The sequence below is a fragment of the Gopherus flavomarginatus genome, chromosome 17, assembly GCF_025201925.1.
Source record: "Gopherus flavomarginatus isolate rGopFla2 chromosome 17, rGopFla2.mat.asm, whole genome shotgun sequence".
Lineage (NCBI taxonomy): Eukaryota > Metazoa > Chordata > Testudines > Testudinidae > Gopherus > Gopherus flavomarginatus.
Genome location: NC_066633.1, coordinates 4,436,842 through 4,454,412, shown reverse-complemented (window position 1 = coordinate 4,454,412; position 17,571 = coordinate 4,436,842). Strand labels below are relative to the sequence as shown.

Sequence of the window (17,571 nt, the reverse complement as noted above, 5' to 3'; positions counted from 1 at the left end):
CTGTGCATAATGCAACACAACATTACTTTCACTCACTGCGATTTCTTTTAGAGAACTGCACATATTATGTAGACAAGTTATCCACCTAACTAAAGGAACCTCTCTCCCAACCTACGTATGGAACTGGAGAGATCAACATGATTATCTAAATTCTTTGTTTTTCCCCCATCGTTGGGAAAGCACTTCCCCAGAGTAGGGACATGCAAAATTCCATTCCCACAGAACATTTTAATAATCATCTTTTAAACCTCTTCCTTCATGAACAGGCTGCTATGCCATCATGCTGTAATAAGAAGGGGAATGGTTAAGGCATTTGAGTGAGATTCTGGAGATCTGGGTTAAGTTCTTAGTTCTGCCACAGCCATCCTGCATGGCTTTAGGCAAATCACTTAAGTTCTTCATGTCTCACTTCCCCACCTATACAACAAAGCTAATATTTCCTTTCTCCTGCACTTTATCTGCCTTGTCTGTTTAGACTGTAAACTCTTTGGGACACGGACTGTCTCTTCCTATGTGTTTGTATGGCATTTAGTGCAATGGGGCCTTGAGTTCTACCAGGATTTCCTTGGTGTGGTCAGCTTTCCTCGCTGAGCCCTCTGAGTCTTCTCTGTAGCATACCAAACACAGTGTCTGCTCAGCCTTTGCGAAGTCCTGCTGAAGACATTACCTATTTGCCTTCAGCCAGTTAAGGCAATTGTGAGATTTTTGCAGATCTTGATTAAAGAAAAAAGTGACCATCCTTGCCTCCAATTTCTCCAATTCATTCCAGTATCTTAGCTCTACACTCAACCTGCCATTCCTCACAAAAAAACAAAGTCTGATTTCACAAAACCTCTTTTACCAGGATAGTTTTTTTTCTCAGCCGATCTGGTGGTTTGTACAGTGCACTGCAGCATGGACTTCTCCCTTCCTGAGGCTTCTAGCACACTACAGAGACCATTAGGGTAGGTGAAAACCCACCCCTCTCCTGCAGTGGAAACCAATTTACTGTGGCCTCATCTAGCTGCTGTGTGTGGCCAGAATACAGATTTGCCCCTACTTAGAGGCTCTTTGTGTGGGGAGGGAAATAAAAAATGTCTGAGGTGTAGTTATCAGTAGAGCATTTTATTGTGGATTTGGACACTAATTGGTAAATTGCTGCTTCAGTGGTCATCTCCACTTTAATGATAGAGTTTGTTAATATAATTATAGCCTGTCACGGTTTTCTGGTGAGACCTGCCTGAACTACAGTTCTGCAAAGATCATTTGTGATGCTGGACATTTCATGACTCATTTTTCTTCCTGTCCTCTCTTACAAAAAAACCCCAGCAAAAATACCACACGGATGGAAGAGATTTTTCCTGGTTTAGTGAGTTGGTTCATAGTACATATAAACCATTTAAACTGACCGGGCCAGTTAGAAACCACAATGTGACAGACCACCTAACTTATCAAAGTGGCAATAATCTGAACTGGTCTTTTATGTGGAGAATACAGATGGCCATCCAGATACCAACATTTGGAAGGCAGAAGTAAAAGGGAATGAGAGGGACGATAGGGGATTTGGAAATGTGCTATGTGCTCAGCATTTCCCTTATGTACTGCCAGTGGCGACCTTCATCACGCTATTTATACTACACTCATCACTATCTGAGCATCTATGATTATGATGATTTGGAGTTTTCAACATTGCCATCTGGAAGCTTCAAAGGGGAGTCTCTGAATGTGACTAAAAACGCACAGAAACTATGAGGATGTATTTAAGGGTGGTGGTAAGGTGGCTTCAGTGACACTGATGAGGGTCTGCAAGCCAAAAAATGTGGTGAAGAGAATATAAATTGTGAACTTGCACAGGACATTGCCCAGTTTTCAACTACTATTCCCACTAGCGATCAACAAAAAGAATAAGAATTGTTTGGGAAGTGAATTAAACATACAAGCTTAATATATGCATAAAAAAAAACTTCACTCCAATATTGTTACAGGAAGGGCTATAGCAATGATGAGGTTATATTTCATGGGAGTGCACCCCTTACATAAAAATTCCTGACCTACCTGGAAGCAAGTTGGCCCAGGTTTTCCAGCTGGTATATCAGATTGGTAATAAACTTTCAGCTCTGGAGTCAGTGCAATAACAGTCTTAATCACCAATGAAATTATATCTGACCACAGTTTCTTGATGTCAACCCCTTTGGAAGACAGTCTGTAAAGAACGCTTGAAAAAGTCCTTTTGCTGCCAGTGTTTACATTGTCAGAATGGATGAAGTTCCCGCTATGAATATTCAGTGAATAGTTGGTTAAGTGCATAAATACCTGGTGCAAGTTTTTCAGGGTGGGTTCTTGATACGGCTCTGTACAAAATCTAGAGAGTCCATCTTTGGCTATATAAATCTCTAATGGTTCTAAGGATTTCAGTAAGACATATAGACGAATATCAAATTTCAGTTTGTCAATCAGCAGCGGTTTGCTGATATACTCCTGGACTACAGCTGGCCGGCTCTGTAGATTTCCTGCCATTCTAATGTCGCTGGGGTCTTTAATGAGATAGATTCCATCCCCTTGACACCCGCCATCAGGTTTCACAATGAAAGTGGGCTTCCAAGGTGGATCGCTCTCTTTCATCATGCGAACCTAGAAGAAAAGAAGGATTATTAGATCAAAGAAGGACATGAATACAGGGAAAACACCTTGCTTATCTCTGAAGAAAAAGCTTTAATGCTACGACAACATGTGAAAAGAAATTCCATGTACAAGTAAAAGACACAGCATTGCAGAAGTAAACACCATGCAAGTAAGAGTGGAAAATACATAGTGGTGCTTGCATCTTCCCAGTAAGGCTCTGTCTACACTTATGGAGATGTGTAAAGCACTACCACTACACATGTAGATACAACCACAGTGACCGGCTCCAGCTGCTGGAGCCTTTCATTATGGTGAAGAGAAGCTCCAGCAGGGAGAAGGCAGTGGGGAAAAGACCATCATCAAGGAACTCCTGGAGCTTTTCCCCACTTCCAGAGCCTTTCAGCCATATCCCCCCTTCCTCCCCCAGTCCAGCAGGACTAAATCTTGTCTGTTGTATGACAAATCCATGGGATTACTGCACACAAACTCTTGAGCCTTGAAATCAGCACCCGTCCAGACATACACACCCCATTAGATGTGTGGCAAGCACAACTTTGTTGGAACCAGATCTGTCAAGAAATGAGAAAATGTTCATTTTCCATCAATGAGTGGTTTTCACCAAAGAGATAGGCTGTGTCAGAGAAGCTAGGGCATACTAACAATACAATGTACCACAACAAAAATATTTCCTCCCGTTGAATAGCATACTCTATACATGCCTCTAGTGGCCACTGCTATTCAGTTTGTAACTGAATATTTCCTGTAAATCACACCATTGGTATATTCAGGCTTTGAGCTCAAGTACTAATTTTTTCATCAAAAGGAGCAAAAAATTCTGTCCACCATGATCACAGCAACTTCTAGAACTGGTTTTACGTCACATTAGGGAAATCTGTTCCTAGTGGATTACAATCTGTCTAGACACACAGTATGAAATAAGAAAGTGAGGAAAGTTAGCCCACAGAGTTTGATGATATTTAATATTGTAGCTAAACCTTTGGTTGAATTTGAAATGCATGACATGCCTAGCTTTGTATCCTTTCCAACTTAGCACACTTCTGAGATTTTCAATTTGCCTGTGTTAGCTCGCCTCTATTATATTAGTTTTGCATGAAGTGTATTGCCCCCTAGTGGCCAACAATTAGTTATTTGAAACAAAAATATTAAAGATATAAATGTGAAAAGTCTGTTTAGGGAAACCACCACACTAAATAAGTGTCAGTTGTTTTACAGATAACTATGTGCCTAGATAAATCCTTTTAATCTGAATTTTCATACTATGGATTTCTCAAGAATTGAGTGAAGCGTTTTTTATTGTTATTGGGTGATAATGTATATTCCAGCACATTTTGTTTGCAGAAATGCATATTGGCCATTGACTTGATAATCAGTGTGGGTTGGACTGGGGTAGGTAGAGTGAGATGCCCTTACTAGAAGAGAAATTACTGGGTAAGAAATACTCCATTCTACCTTATCACACCCCCTACTGTGCATACAAATGGAAAGCAGCTAGTCTCAGAAGTAGAGAGGGAAGGCTAGGAAAATAGGACCTTATAAAGCACATACATTTAATTCATTTCGGTACCACGGCTCACAGCACCTTCCTACAAAAGATGTCTCTGTTGATAAAAGAAAATTGACTTTGTAGCGCTTACTAAGGCCATGTCTACATGAGGACACTCAGGAAAATTAAGCTGAATCAAAGTGTAACATGAGAATGCACATAAAGTGCATTAACTGCCCTGCCACGCCCACTCCCCATGTGGATGCTCTCATCCAAGGAGGATTAAAAGTTACAGCAAATGAAGGCCACTGCTCCTGAATGAGACCATCCACATGGGGTTAACATGCTTTAATTTATGCACATTGACTTCCAGAGGAATCCTATGTAGACATGGCATAAGAGCACTGCTGGTAGACTGGAGGCCTCTCTGCAGATTCCTCCCAGTGTAGCAATGTCCTTTCTACTTACAGTACAGAGTAGGCATGTAACATGAGTCTTGATTACTTCTGACACTTGTCTGACTGATACCTAGGCCTCCATGATGCGTAATGCAAGCCATCATGCCAGGGAAATTTTTAACTCTGTAATACAGTCTGTATCCTAGATCCTTGGGGGTGAATATAGGGCATGATTAACAACAAATCCCTATGTAACATGGTCAGCCATCTCCCAGAAGCCCCCCCTATGGCTGCCGTGGTGCTACGGCACTCTGCCTCGGTTTCCCTCTCCCATGAGACTTCTCAATAACTCACCCAGTCCGCAGCATTCTAAAACATTCCCCTCCTGGAGAGGGATCAATGTAATTACCTCAGACACACATTAATACTTCATGCCAGCTTCATCCAGCTGGCCACTTGTTCTACAGGTCCCATAGTTCTCTCTCCTTGATGCAGGAGCCCCCCAGTCCTGCTTCTCTGCACTGGATTCAGTTCAAACTGTCCCTTTATTCCTTGCAGCACTCACCTACAGCTACTCTTCTTCAGTTAGCTGCAGAGTTCCCCAGGCTTCTGGCACACTGCCACTCCCAGCCCTCCTACCTGGAGTATTAGTGCCTCAAGTGGGAGCCTTTCGCCAGGGACCGCTCCAGGAAGTCTGTCTATTCCTCCCTTATATTCTCAGCCCTGGCCTCTTCATTTATTATTAGCTACCCAAGGAGCTGAGCTGATCTTGTCACAAGTGGGCTAAGGCCCCATTCCCTTTAAAAAGTCCAGTCACACCGTGATACCCCCTCTCTGCTACCATTAGCTGTGGAGTATTGGTGGTCTTGTCAGAGGCCCAAACCCCTACCAAATTCCAGAGGTGACCTATAAAGCTCAAAAGCATGAATGAAGCTGGTAGAAAGAGCAGGTCAGTTATGCAGCAGAAAGCTTCCATTTACAAACAAGTGTAGAACAGCAGTAATGACAGCTAATGGGAGTTACAAAGTTCTGCTCTGGACTCAAATGCCCCCAAAGTTTGAAGTCATATAGATTTGGAGTTTTTGCCTGGTCCTCTGTAATTTCCACACATCAATATCAGCAGGCTTTTAACTTTGGTTGCGCTAACAATGCTGCTGGTAATAACAGAAGATGGTAAACACAGACTGCTATGGTAACTAATAACTTCCTGCACCAGCATCAATAAATGTCTTTTTACATGCCAGCATGAGGTCCAGCCAGAAGCAAAAAAAACATCCTGGCCAGTTTTTCTTTCCTAAAGAACCAGTGATCATCTGTAAGAAAATCAGATGATCCCTCTTTGAAGAGATTGTGGTATGCTGGCAGGACCAAATAGAATTATTTTTAATAGGGTTAGTTGGCCTTTGAACACCACGTTAGTTGATACATTCATTTAGTAAGTAGTGTTTGGAGGCTAACAACATTCCCAGTTGGATGCAATGAATCAGAATTTAACAGAATACTTATAACTAACTGCTGGGCTTAAGATCTGCCCCTACCTAAACTGTACCTCTTCTGTCAGTTCTTTCAAAAATAATGTAATTAAGTTATTTTTCCCATAGAATAATCATGACATCACAAATTGCCTACATTATTACATTCCGAAGAAAAAATAAAACCTCAAACTTCAACTTTTTATTTAAGAGGGCAAACCAGAAAAGTTGTAACTAGGTCACTGGAAGGACCTGACAATATTAGCTGGATATATAGATCCCTCATGGTGCATCAATAATTCCTACTACCCAAGTTTTATTTTCGCCATACAGAGCAATAAAATCAAACGACAGAGACTGCCAGGTCTCAAGAAAGACAATAAAAATTGTGATAGAGGGGCAGGCAAGCTTCAGAGCGATTTAAAAGAAGAAGCGTTCAAAAATATAGCATGCTTTACAACATGTCATAAGGAAAGGAAAGAGCAGAGACATATTTTTAAGTTAGCGAAGTTGACATGCTTCAGAATTCATGAGCAGGCCGAAGATAAATCAAACTCTTTTGCATGTATGTAAACAGTTCAAATCCTCTCAATGTCAATGATGCCCAATGGCTGGCCCTATCACGATTGTTTGGGATTGTAAATGCACTTTATGGTTGGTTTCTTACTGTACATCTCAAGAATGGTATAAAACTACTAGAAGCTGGCTCTAATTGGCAACCTTGTTGACAGTTTCCACAGAAACGCCAAGGATTGAGTGAGACTGAACTACTCTGTCACCCTTTAAAAGGTGGTTCCTGCAGTTTAGGGTTGAGGTTCAGTGGCAGGGCCAATGTGAGAAAGCTTCCCTACTTCTGTCAGTGCCACATATGATTTGCTGATAGTGCTATAGTCCACAGGGCTGGACTTCCAGCCACTCTCATAAGCCTTACATTCATAAATATTTTAAATTTTAAAAGTGTTAAAGCACATTCTGTGTTTTCCAGTTAAAAACAACCACCACTACCACCACCACCACCACCACCCCCTACAAAATCCACGTTCCCATGGAAAGAGAATGATAGGTAGGAGACCATGAAATTCAGAACAATGCAGGCAAAGGAGCCCCAAACAACCAGGGGTAGCCAAGGTAAATGCAGGATGTATTGCAGCAGGCCATATTGTCTACGACACAGGAGATCCAGTGGTTCATGTCTTCAAGAGACTTTTTAAAAACCATCTTCTCTCTCCAAAGCAGGTGGAAGCTACGCTAGTTTCTTGAATACCAGGAACAGTCTTAGTACACTCTGTTCTTTTCTTGAATTCATACATCACCAAATAAAAACGAAAACAAAAAAAAGAAAATGAAAGAGGCAGAATTAAATTGCCATACTAAACTAATCTAGCACTACGCAGGAAGTGGCTGGTGCTGTTTTACATGTGTTCACAGCAGTAGCCTGCCTTCTCTCTGGCACTGCTCCGAGATTATTTTTCTTTGTTAGTTGGTATCCCGAGGCACCCGCAAAGTCGATCGATTTCCACAACCCATCCTGGTAGTGCAGGAGGAAAGAAAAGCTGTGACATAGCAGAAGGCTGGCTACCATTAGGAAAGTCATGGAATTTCAGGAGTGACTGTCCATTTCTAGTGGCATCATTAGCTAATCCATCCACACTACTTAGTTCTCTTACACCAACCCTCAGATTTTCAGGGGATAGTGCAGAAGTTTTTTCATAAGATCCATTTACTTTATTGGGAACCACACCACTCTTCCTTCTCACTATTGTGTGAATTCAATTCTAATTATTTAAACTAGGGATTTTCTCAGGGTCAATTAATCTGAATGGAATGGAAGGTCCTTTATCAGAATAGGTGGTCACTTCGAGGGATAGGGAGGCAATAGACATCAGATATTTTCCCATGTTTTCTAAATATGGCCAAATCCAATAAGATCAATGGGACTAGCTGGGATGGGAGAATAAGGAAAGCCTCTAATGGTTTTATCCACAAGAGAATAACTGTCTTCTCAATTATGTTTAACTACAGAATAGAGCTTTCCAAAAGAATATTCCAGTTTTGTATTCACTATCAGAAAGTTAATGTCACAAAAGGGGTATTTGGTCAGGTTTATACATTAAACTCCCTGCTATAATTTCTCACACACACACACTTGTTCCATTAGAAGGACAGAGACAATCTGTCTGTCTCCATTCCCCATTTCTGCTGCTCCTGCCTCAGGCTTTTTCTGCTCTGCTGCACAGGCTCTCTGTTGAAGAGGAAAGTGCTTTTTGGGAACCACTATTTTGAGGATACAGCGGCAACCTGCTTGTACAATACAGTATTTTAAACTGTCATTTCAACTGCTATTCAAATTCAGAACAAAACACCTGTTTCCTTCAGACAGAGGAAAATGTTTTGTATCAGCACTAATACATCAGGGGCTCCAAACCTGCTATCTTCAAAGGGCTCAAGCAAGGAGCTTCCATTCTGAATGCTCCAACATCAGACATGACAGTTATTCATTTCTCTGACCAAAGAAAAAGTGAGCAAAGTCTGTCTAGACAAAAACACCAATGAATCACACTTCAATCCATGCTGGCTGAAGAGAGATGCAGCACACTCAGCCTCATAAAAAAAAATGGCAGCGTTGGTTTATTTGTTACATTTAAGACAAAGCTGGTTACAGAAAACATCAGGGAGAGAATGCAAAATGCAAGAATGAGAAACGAATCCTATACACACAGTCAGGGTAGCCCATCAAAGGCAATTCAGAACCCAAGACTAAAATTATTAGTTACAGCAAAGTTGCTAATTCAAAGTCCCTATTTGTGTTATTAATGAAGATCAACCTCCCTTTATTGAGCTCCTTCCACAATCCATCCATTTCCACCGGAGAAGGCATCATTTTTCAACTTTCGCAGACAGTTATTTCTATTTCAAGACCAGTAATAAAGCAGGAAGGCACTTCCAGTTGAGGTAAAACCCTGTTCCTAACCTGGAAACTATTCACTGCTTTCCTTAAGCCTTCCTGTCCATCATATCTTAAGTACACCAATCAACAAGACGGAGAGAGAGGAGGAGGAGGATCTGGGAATGGATCAATCTACCTTCTAAGAGATTGATTGGCCTCAAGGAAATAGAAGAATTCTTGGTTTTGAAGGCAACTCTTGAAAGCCTTCTTTATAACCAGCAGAAGCCTCCAAATACTTTCTTTGAACAATCATGGTTTGTATAGACTGGAAAAATAAGTCATGTTGGAAAATGAATTAACTCACAATTTTAAACACAACTTTGCACTTAAGGCATGTTGTATTTTGAAACATGTTAGCTGGTCATGGTCAACACTGGGAAGACGGAAGGGGCCTAAGACTGACCATGACCATATAATACATTTTGTGCAAAGTTATGTTTTTGACTAACACAATTTTAATATCTTCAGACATGCCTTATCTTCCCCACTTAGACAAACCCAAGGGCAATGGAGAGTACAGCAGAGGAATAAACCTTGGACGATGACATCCAATTTGGACTTCAAGCAAAGTTCATACATTTTTACAGAAGAGCTGAGGAGATCTAGAACACAAGAGAGGTCTTTTTGGCACGCAATAAGCTACCACAATGATATTTGCCCACTAGCTTCCAATTCTGTTTGACACTTAGATTCTCAATAAAGAAACACCAAGATAAGTCTAAGAATTCTTCATTTGATTTAACAGGACAAACTGTTATGATTGAATACCCTAGAGATATTTCCAGATCTGCTAAACAAGCTGGATTTCAAATTTTCTTCCATCTCTATGTCTGATATGATTAAAAAAATGCACCAAATGGTCAGTATGACAGTTCTTACCAATTTTTATTTTTTAAATCAGGGAAGATGTTACTGAAGTGGAGGCAGTATTCTCTGACTGGGATTAGGGTCGGGGGAGGACGGAAATGGGAAAAAAAGGACACCACTTGAGTGGTCCACTTATTTATACACATGCACAATATGACCACAGAGTCTTGTCCACAGGAAGAATGTTAAAACATATAAACAGGCAATTTTAATTTGGCAAGCTGTGGAGGCTCAGCAAAAGGAAGCACGGAGATCTCAGAGCTCAGGGAAATGTTAATGATGCAGCAATTTTAGGTTGCCTGTTCAAATACAGACAAATCTTATAGCTATTTGGTGTCTCTCTCTCACATTACAGGCCACAAACATAGATAACCCTGAATATCCTCTCACACTTGGAGGTCATCTTGCCATATCAGTGCTAAGGCACAGTGGGAGAACAATGTGGGGAAAGTTGTGCAGACGTTGCCCAGTCTGTATAGTACCTGTCTGGATAAACAGAAGACTTCAATCTCCAAGGGCTGCCAATCCAACAACTCCTCACCAGCACTAAATTCCCACAGTTCAAACAATGGAAAAAGCAAAATTTGGAGAGTTCTTGCTGGGAACGGTCTCACCAATCTACAAGTGACGTGTTCTCCACGCTCATCCCAATCATTTATGGTTTATGATACAGAGTTTTATTCATTTTTTACATTGCAAACATTTTGTTAAGTAGAACAAAACTCTTACAGCATAAACTACATTGTTTGATAACAAAAATGATATTTTTCTCAAACACAGATGGAAGAACACATGCAAGGGAAACTCCAAGCAATGTTTTATTGGACATCTGCTCTTCTTGGAATGGAAACCAAAAATCGTCTTCACATTGATGAGCGCTTACACACGGAGCAATATTTGTTTATCTGCAGTGCCACCTGCTGACAGCTTAAAGGTATAGTCCTAATAAATTGCTCTACAGTATGATGCATTTGCAGCACTGCCCAAATAATCAGTGCATAATAACTAGGAGTCAGCATGACTCTCACAGGAATCAGTTACAACCCAGTGTACTACTTGGAAAGTTTCCTCCCAAATTGTCTTCACTCAAATGCCTGCAATATCTAATCTGATGGCAATTTAGACCTCCTTTTACAAATCTGTTTGACATCGACATTGAGGATACAATAGGATTCTTGCTCATTTTTACTGTCATTAGTCAAGTGTCAGAAAGATGACCCAGCACACTGGAAGAGTACACATTAGAAGATGATCATGAATTTAACTTAACCGCTGATAAAAGTATCATATTAAAAAGTGACAGAGCATGTAGAGATCTAATGAAATTTATACCTTTTTCTGCTCACTTTTCCAGCGGAGGATACTATAGAATACAAGAATACACTGGGTGAGTCAGACAGGGTTAAAATTAAAAACATATAATGTTTTTAAATACTAGCAGCAACAGAACAATACATCCTCACACAAAAGCAAAATAATTCTTTCTGGGTTTCATGAAAACTAAACAGTTTTATTACAATTTTGAACATTTAAACAAACCATTCAAACACCAGTTAAACACAGAGGAATATGCGAGTATATATAAACACTGAACACATCAGGAGAGACAGCTTGGAAGAATTCACATAAAACACACAGGATATACTAAAAAGACTTCAATTAAAATGACATCGGTGAGATGTCACATTCCACAGAGTCCAGTCTCAGAACATCCTGCTACTCACTCTTTCTAAGCTCAGTAAAATATGCTGGGGAAAGGAGTTTAAACTTCTGCTGTGTTTAACATTCAAATACCCTTTTTGGTGGTGGTGAGGTGGCACAGTTGTTTTGATATTAATTCCAGAGCATAACAAGTAAGAGTAGCTCAATTAAACGATGTCTGAGGCAAACTGAAAAGAATATATAGATTCCGTGGAATACAAATGTAGTTTTAAATAGTCTAACCAATATGAAAGTAAAGTAAGTGAAGAATGACATGGTCACAAGTATCTTACTGGCAGCATTATTCAGAGAATATGGAGAAAAATGACCTACCTCAGCAACAAAGAGGGGAAACTCTTCTGGCAGAATCCATGAATGGGGGTAGAAGTTGTATTCTTCAGGAAATAGATCCTGCATTGTTCGCACTGCCCGACTCAGGGTAATTTTACGCACCATTTCTGTCATGCCTGGAGAAAATAAAGAAGTGTTTGGAAGTGTTCAAGATTATCACTTAGGCTTTGCTCTGTGCAGCAAAATAAAGTAAGCCTGTGTGTTGTTACTTACCATATGTTTGTGCTCTGGCCATTGTTTTCATTATATAACTAAATATTTGAAGCTACTAGTGATACTGAGTGATTTGTAGCTTTTTACTTGGGTATTTATTTATACTGCACTTACCACCATATCACATGGTTTGGGAAAGCTTGAAGGTAGTTGCCCAAATATAACTGGGAATCAAGGAAGAAGAATTTTTGTCCAAACATTAACTGACTCTTTGCACCAGACTGGAATTTTTACCTTATTTTGCCCATGTTGCAGAGAAGAAACAGGAGACATCAATTGCTTCAGACAATTAGAACCTTACCTTCCTAAACTATTTACCCTTATTTAAACAACTACAGTATGTCAAAGAGAAGAGTCTCTCTTTTCATGTAAAACAACGGTTAGATCTAGTCTTTCAATGGCCCAATTCTGCCAAGAGCCTTCAAATGTCATGGAAGTAAATGGGAGGTGGAAATGTTGAATACCTCACAGGAGATGCTTAGCAGATCATGGGATCAGGCCCCATTTACATTCCTGGGAGTTAAAAATGCATTGTGAAGGGACTTCAGGATCTTGCTAACCTGTTTTTGTTAGCTCTGCATCCTTCTTGCTCACCACATGGGAGGCAGGGTACAACTCGGGCAAATATCATACACATGGCATGAAATTTAAACCACCAGAAAATTATAGAGCGTTACCAATGTAGGTGCATTGTCCACTTTTGTCTATATTTTTGTCTTGAGCAGACAAAAGTCAGTAAGTGGAGCAAAAAGTTCTACATATGGGGTTTCTTACTCACACAGCATACTAACAGCAGCAATATATCTGAAGTGAAGGGCTTAGATAAGTCAATACCTAAGCTTTTAGTTCTTATTCAGTGGGATCTATACTGGAATTGAAAGAGAAATAAGGGATCTTAAAAAAGTAGAATAGTCATAATAAGATGAGAGTTGACATGAACTCTTCAATATTAAAAAATCCATTTAAGGAACTGTGCTTTGAGATTTTCCTAGAAATAAGCCAGAGCTCAATAGATTTTTTTTTAGTAGAAACAAATCCTCTAAGGAGGAGCATTTTTACTGATGTTACAAGACACACAAGAATTGTTTAAATTATTTTAATTTAATTACAATCTAAAGATCAGATTTCTCTGAATTAATGTTCTATATATGTATTGCTCCACTCATCAAACATCCTTAGTGTCCTGTTATACTCTCAATCCATAAAGAATTTGAGTTAACCGTTCTGGTATTCAGACCATGTCTTAACTAAATCTCTAACTGCTGATTCATAAAACATGCCCAATAACAGGAGTTAGAGGGATCCAATTTGAACATCTTTTTTCACTATAGATAACTACTCACAAATGAGGAATATGGGACACTGTGAACCAAATCATCTACACACAACAGGAAATTTGCCATTCATTTCAATGGGACCATGATTTGATCTGACAGATTTTTATCTGGGCATTTGGGGTCCACTCCCAATATAAGCAGCCATGAAGCCTGGTTTCATTTCATATTTATCTTCTGATTAATGAAGGCTTTCAGAAGCATTCAAAAGGTCCTTTCACTTTACTTAACTACTGGTTAATTTTAGCATCCCTTTTACTTTATCAAAACCTCAGGATCCAAATCTTCTGTACTGTGAAAGACTTCTACCAATTATCGTGATCGTGTCTGAGAATTTACATATTTCATAACTGCAGAAAGCTATCAATAGGAGAGTGCAAAAGACTGAATACAATCTAGACGAAAGGTCCAAGATTCAAGGTAACAAAAAATGGCACCATTTGTTTAAGGCTTTGTTATTGCAACTGTAATCACCACTATGCAAGCAGCAAACAAAAACTCTCCTTGATGTTGAAACAGATAATCGGGCATTTACTTGCATCAGGATGAGAACCATCAGACTTTTGATCAAAATAAGATTAAACCTTTCATATTTTGCATACTGTTACAAGTGGTAACTGCCCAGCATATTACCAACAAGGTGGTGAATATTCAGACAGCATGAAGAACAGTGTAAAAGCATTTCTTTAACTTCAAGCACAAGATTAATTACCTGGAAACTTGTTGACTTGACCTGAGAATATGTCATTATCATGAAATGATAACCCATGCCAATAGATATCACAGGGCAAGCGCCGACCAAATGGAAACTGGAAAAAAGATATAATATAGATTTTGAAAGAGATTAGCTATATCTACAAGTTTCTTACCTTTGTAGAAGTTCAAATAAAAATATAAGCCCTTCGGAGAACAGCATTCTGGACATCAGTAAAGTCCACGCTTCATATCTAATGCTCAACTTAAATGGGAAGAGCTTATTGTAAGATATCAAAGTTGGGTCCTTTGCTAGTGTGTGAAGTAAAAACTATTTAAAAAAATATTCAACTTTCTCTCAATAAATACAAGAGAAAGATGTGGCTTCTTTGCCACTTTTTTGTAAATAATTACTATTCAAATTTAATTTACTAAGTTAACTCTGGACACACACAAATTAATAATAATTTAAATGTGCAGTACTTAATGTATTACTTTTTCCAAATGTTGACTGCAGCTTTTCAACCAAACTGAATCATATGCTTGAGCTCAGGCTCAAACTTAAAACTGAGTGCTCAGAACAGGATATTTAAATTTAAATACAGTAGCTTTACATTGTTTTAAAACTCCTCATTGGAAACAAGGGGGGAAAAAAATCTAACTATACCAGCATGGTTGGCCTTAGGGGTGGGCCACCAGGGTGACCACACAGGGGACCCATGGTCAAGGGAGCATGCTGCCAGTATAGAGTCAGAAACGTGTGTGTGTGTGTGTCCCTCCTAGCATTGGAGCATGGGGTTGGGGAACGGTGCCTCCTGCAACATTCCTCCACGCCCCTTAGAAGGCTGTTAAGGGGGAGCAAGGACTGTCACTTTTACAACCTGGGCTGTGAGGTGAGCATCAGAAACTGCTGCTCTCCTGCCCTGCCCATACACAGGAAGCCCTGACATCTCTCCGTGCTCCCCCACACAGCTCTCTAGGGTGCATGGAGGAGCAATGCTCAAGGGGGACAAGGAGCAGCAATGTCCGCTGCTCCATGCATCCAGGTCAGTTTCCCCACATGGGTGCAGAAGGGGGGGTTCAGGAGCTAGGGGCACAGGAGGGAGGTGCAGGGGGCACAGTGCAGAAATTAGGGGTGCAGGAGGGAGTGCAGGGGTTGGGGCACAGGAAAGGGTGCAGGGATTGGGGCAAAGGGAGCACAGTGCAGGGGTTAGGAGCAAAAGGGGGATGGAGAGCCTGGGGATCCCATGGAGGCCAGGAACAATGGAGGGGCACCACGCCCACAGGGGCCAGGGATGCCAAAATACAAGTTTGCCCACGGTGCCGTTTTCCCTAAGGCCGGCCCTGTTGCCAGATTTTAATAAACAACATATATTTCTAAAATACAAAGTGAAGCAGATGTACTATACTTTTCGGTATCAATCAGGTGCCAACTATAATTTATATTTAGGGCCCTAGCAAATTCATAGGTGCGAAAAACGTATCATGGATTGTGAAATACACCCCCTCCCCCATGAAATCTAGCTATTGGAGGGGAGAAGAAGGGGCAAGGCTGAGGGCACCGCATCTGGGGGCTTTACTGTTCCCTGGGCTCCAGCTGCTAGTGCCCAGGATGGGGAGGGATGGAATTTACTCTTCCCCTGCACAGCTGTTCTCACTGGGGGAAATCAGACTCACCTCTAGGTACCTCCCCCGGCCGCAGGAAGCTCCATGGCAGCAGTTGGGCTTTGAAGGCAGCACAGAGTGAGGGTGGCAATCCTGCAGACTCCACTCCCCACCCCCACACACAACAGCTTTGTGACCCCTCCACATCCCTCTTTGGGTTGGAACTCTGGCAGTTACAACACCAGGAAATTTCAAATGTAAACCTCTGAAAATGTGAAATTGACTAATTTTCAAATCCTAGGGCCACGAAATTGACCAAAATGGACCTAAATTTGGTAGGGTCCTATTTATACTATTTTGTTCATTTTATTAGCAGCAAATGGACAGCTTTTTAGCTCTGTGATAGGAGGTACAGAAAGAAGGAATGAGAAATCTATATTTGTCATTTTCTTCCAGATATTAGTATTTTTTAAAGAAAAGAAAAATAACTGAAGTTAAACAAGCAAGCAAGCTTGCAAACAGACCAATCATAGGCAAAATGTTCATTTTAATTTATCAGCTGGAGCAGAGAAATTATCCCTACAGCATTAGCCACTCACACATGTGAAAGGGTAATTTTAGCATAATTACATATACCACACTGTTGCATCCTATTGTCAAAAGCTAGGTCATTCAAAAAATTAAGCAGTGCATTAAAACAGTGTAAAGCCTCTCAACTTCAACCAGTCAACCCTAGCAGGACAGGCTATATTCATGAGGTCAATTTCCCAAACACACAATATGTAACCCATTAATCAAAATATTGTTTGGTCAAAATGTATACACTAATTTTCTCTAAATCACTCCTCTAGGCCTATTCTCTTGAAAAATGGACTACACAGTCATTCCTACCTGTTCAAAATTATCATCTTTTCCTCCTGTGAATCTGTGTAGGTGCCATTAATTAAAAATGTGATATAGAGAATTATTCGCAAGAAGATATTGTACTAGGAGATTAAATCACTTCAAGACAAACGTGTTATACTTATGCTTCCAACCATAGTACTTTTATGATCCTATCCCATGAAAAGTTAGCATCAACGCCCACTGACATTAAACAATTGAACTATTAAAAACAAACTAACAGCACATTGAGCCCTTACTAAACTCAATATACACTACAGCAATTTGTCTGGCTATTTATGGTTAAGTTTAACTTCCCTCCATGAAAGAAATCCTTATTAGCACTAATGTATATTAGGCAAAAGAAAGAAAATTTTTAAAAAAAAGTTAGGTTTTCACTAGAAAAGTTTCTTTTCCTTTATTTGCAACTTCAATTAAGAGTGCAGTTTATTTAGTAAATAACTTTGAAAAAATAATCAAAACACTAATTTGGCAATGCATTCCTTTCTCCAATTCCTAATTCATAGGAGTAACATGCACAACCTAACAGAGCTAGAAAGCTCTGGTCTCATTTCATTATTATTCAGGCTGCAAAGAGAAAAAAAAATGTGTTTTTATATATGTGTGAAAATTAATTTCTTTAGGCTCTGAAAGACAATCAGTGGCCTTAACCCTATTCTCCACAGGTATATTCAGAATAAAAATTCTGCGCTGGTTCTCAGACTGTTCTTCCCACTAAAAACTTGAACAATTTATTTATTTATTAAATGAAATTGAAATGAAGTGACTGAAATTTGCATTTATATAGCACCTTTCATCTACAGAGGATATCAAAGCATTTCACAAACACTGCACAGAAACCATTTCACAATGGATGAAGTATAAGCACCTCAGGGCTGGAACATGGCCGCATTTTGCGCCAGAACATTACTCAGAGTGGGACTTCCCCACTCTGAACAAATCAAGTGAGTATTTACGCAAATCAAATACTGGATTTACCCAA

General features: G+C 40.0%; 1 protein-coding gene across 6 annotated transcripts in view; it reads right to left on the bottom strand.

The window, feature by feature from the left end:
* The window catches only part of TTLL11 (tubulin tyrosine ligase like 11), a 209,957-nt gene that overhangs the window by 81,151 nt on the left and 111,235 nt on the right, over positions 1–17,571 (bottom strand). For all 6 annotated transcript variants that reach the window (XM_050926831.1, XM_050926828.1, XM_050926829.1 and 3 more), the window contains exons 2-4: positions 14,101–14,197; positions 11,824–11,957; positions 2,035–2,610 (exon numbers count right to left, since the gene is read on the bottom strand). In XM_050926831.1, the coding sequence (XP_050782788.1) occupies positions 2,035–2,610; positions 11,824–11,955 (708 nt within the window). In that variant the 5' untranslated portion in view covers positions 11,956–11,957; positions 14,101–14,197. The remainder of the gene's footprint in view (positions 1–2,034; positions 2,611–11,823; positions 11,958–14,100; positions 14,198–17,571) is intronic.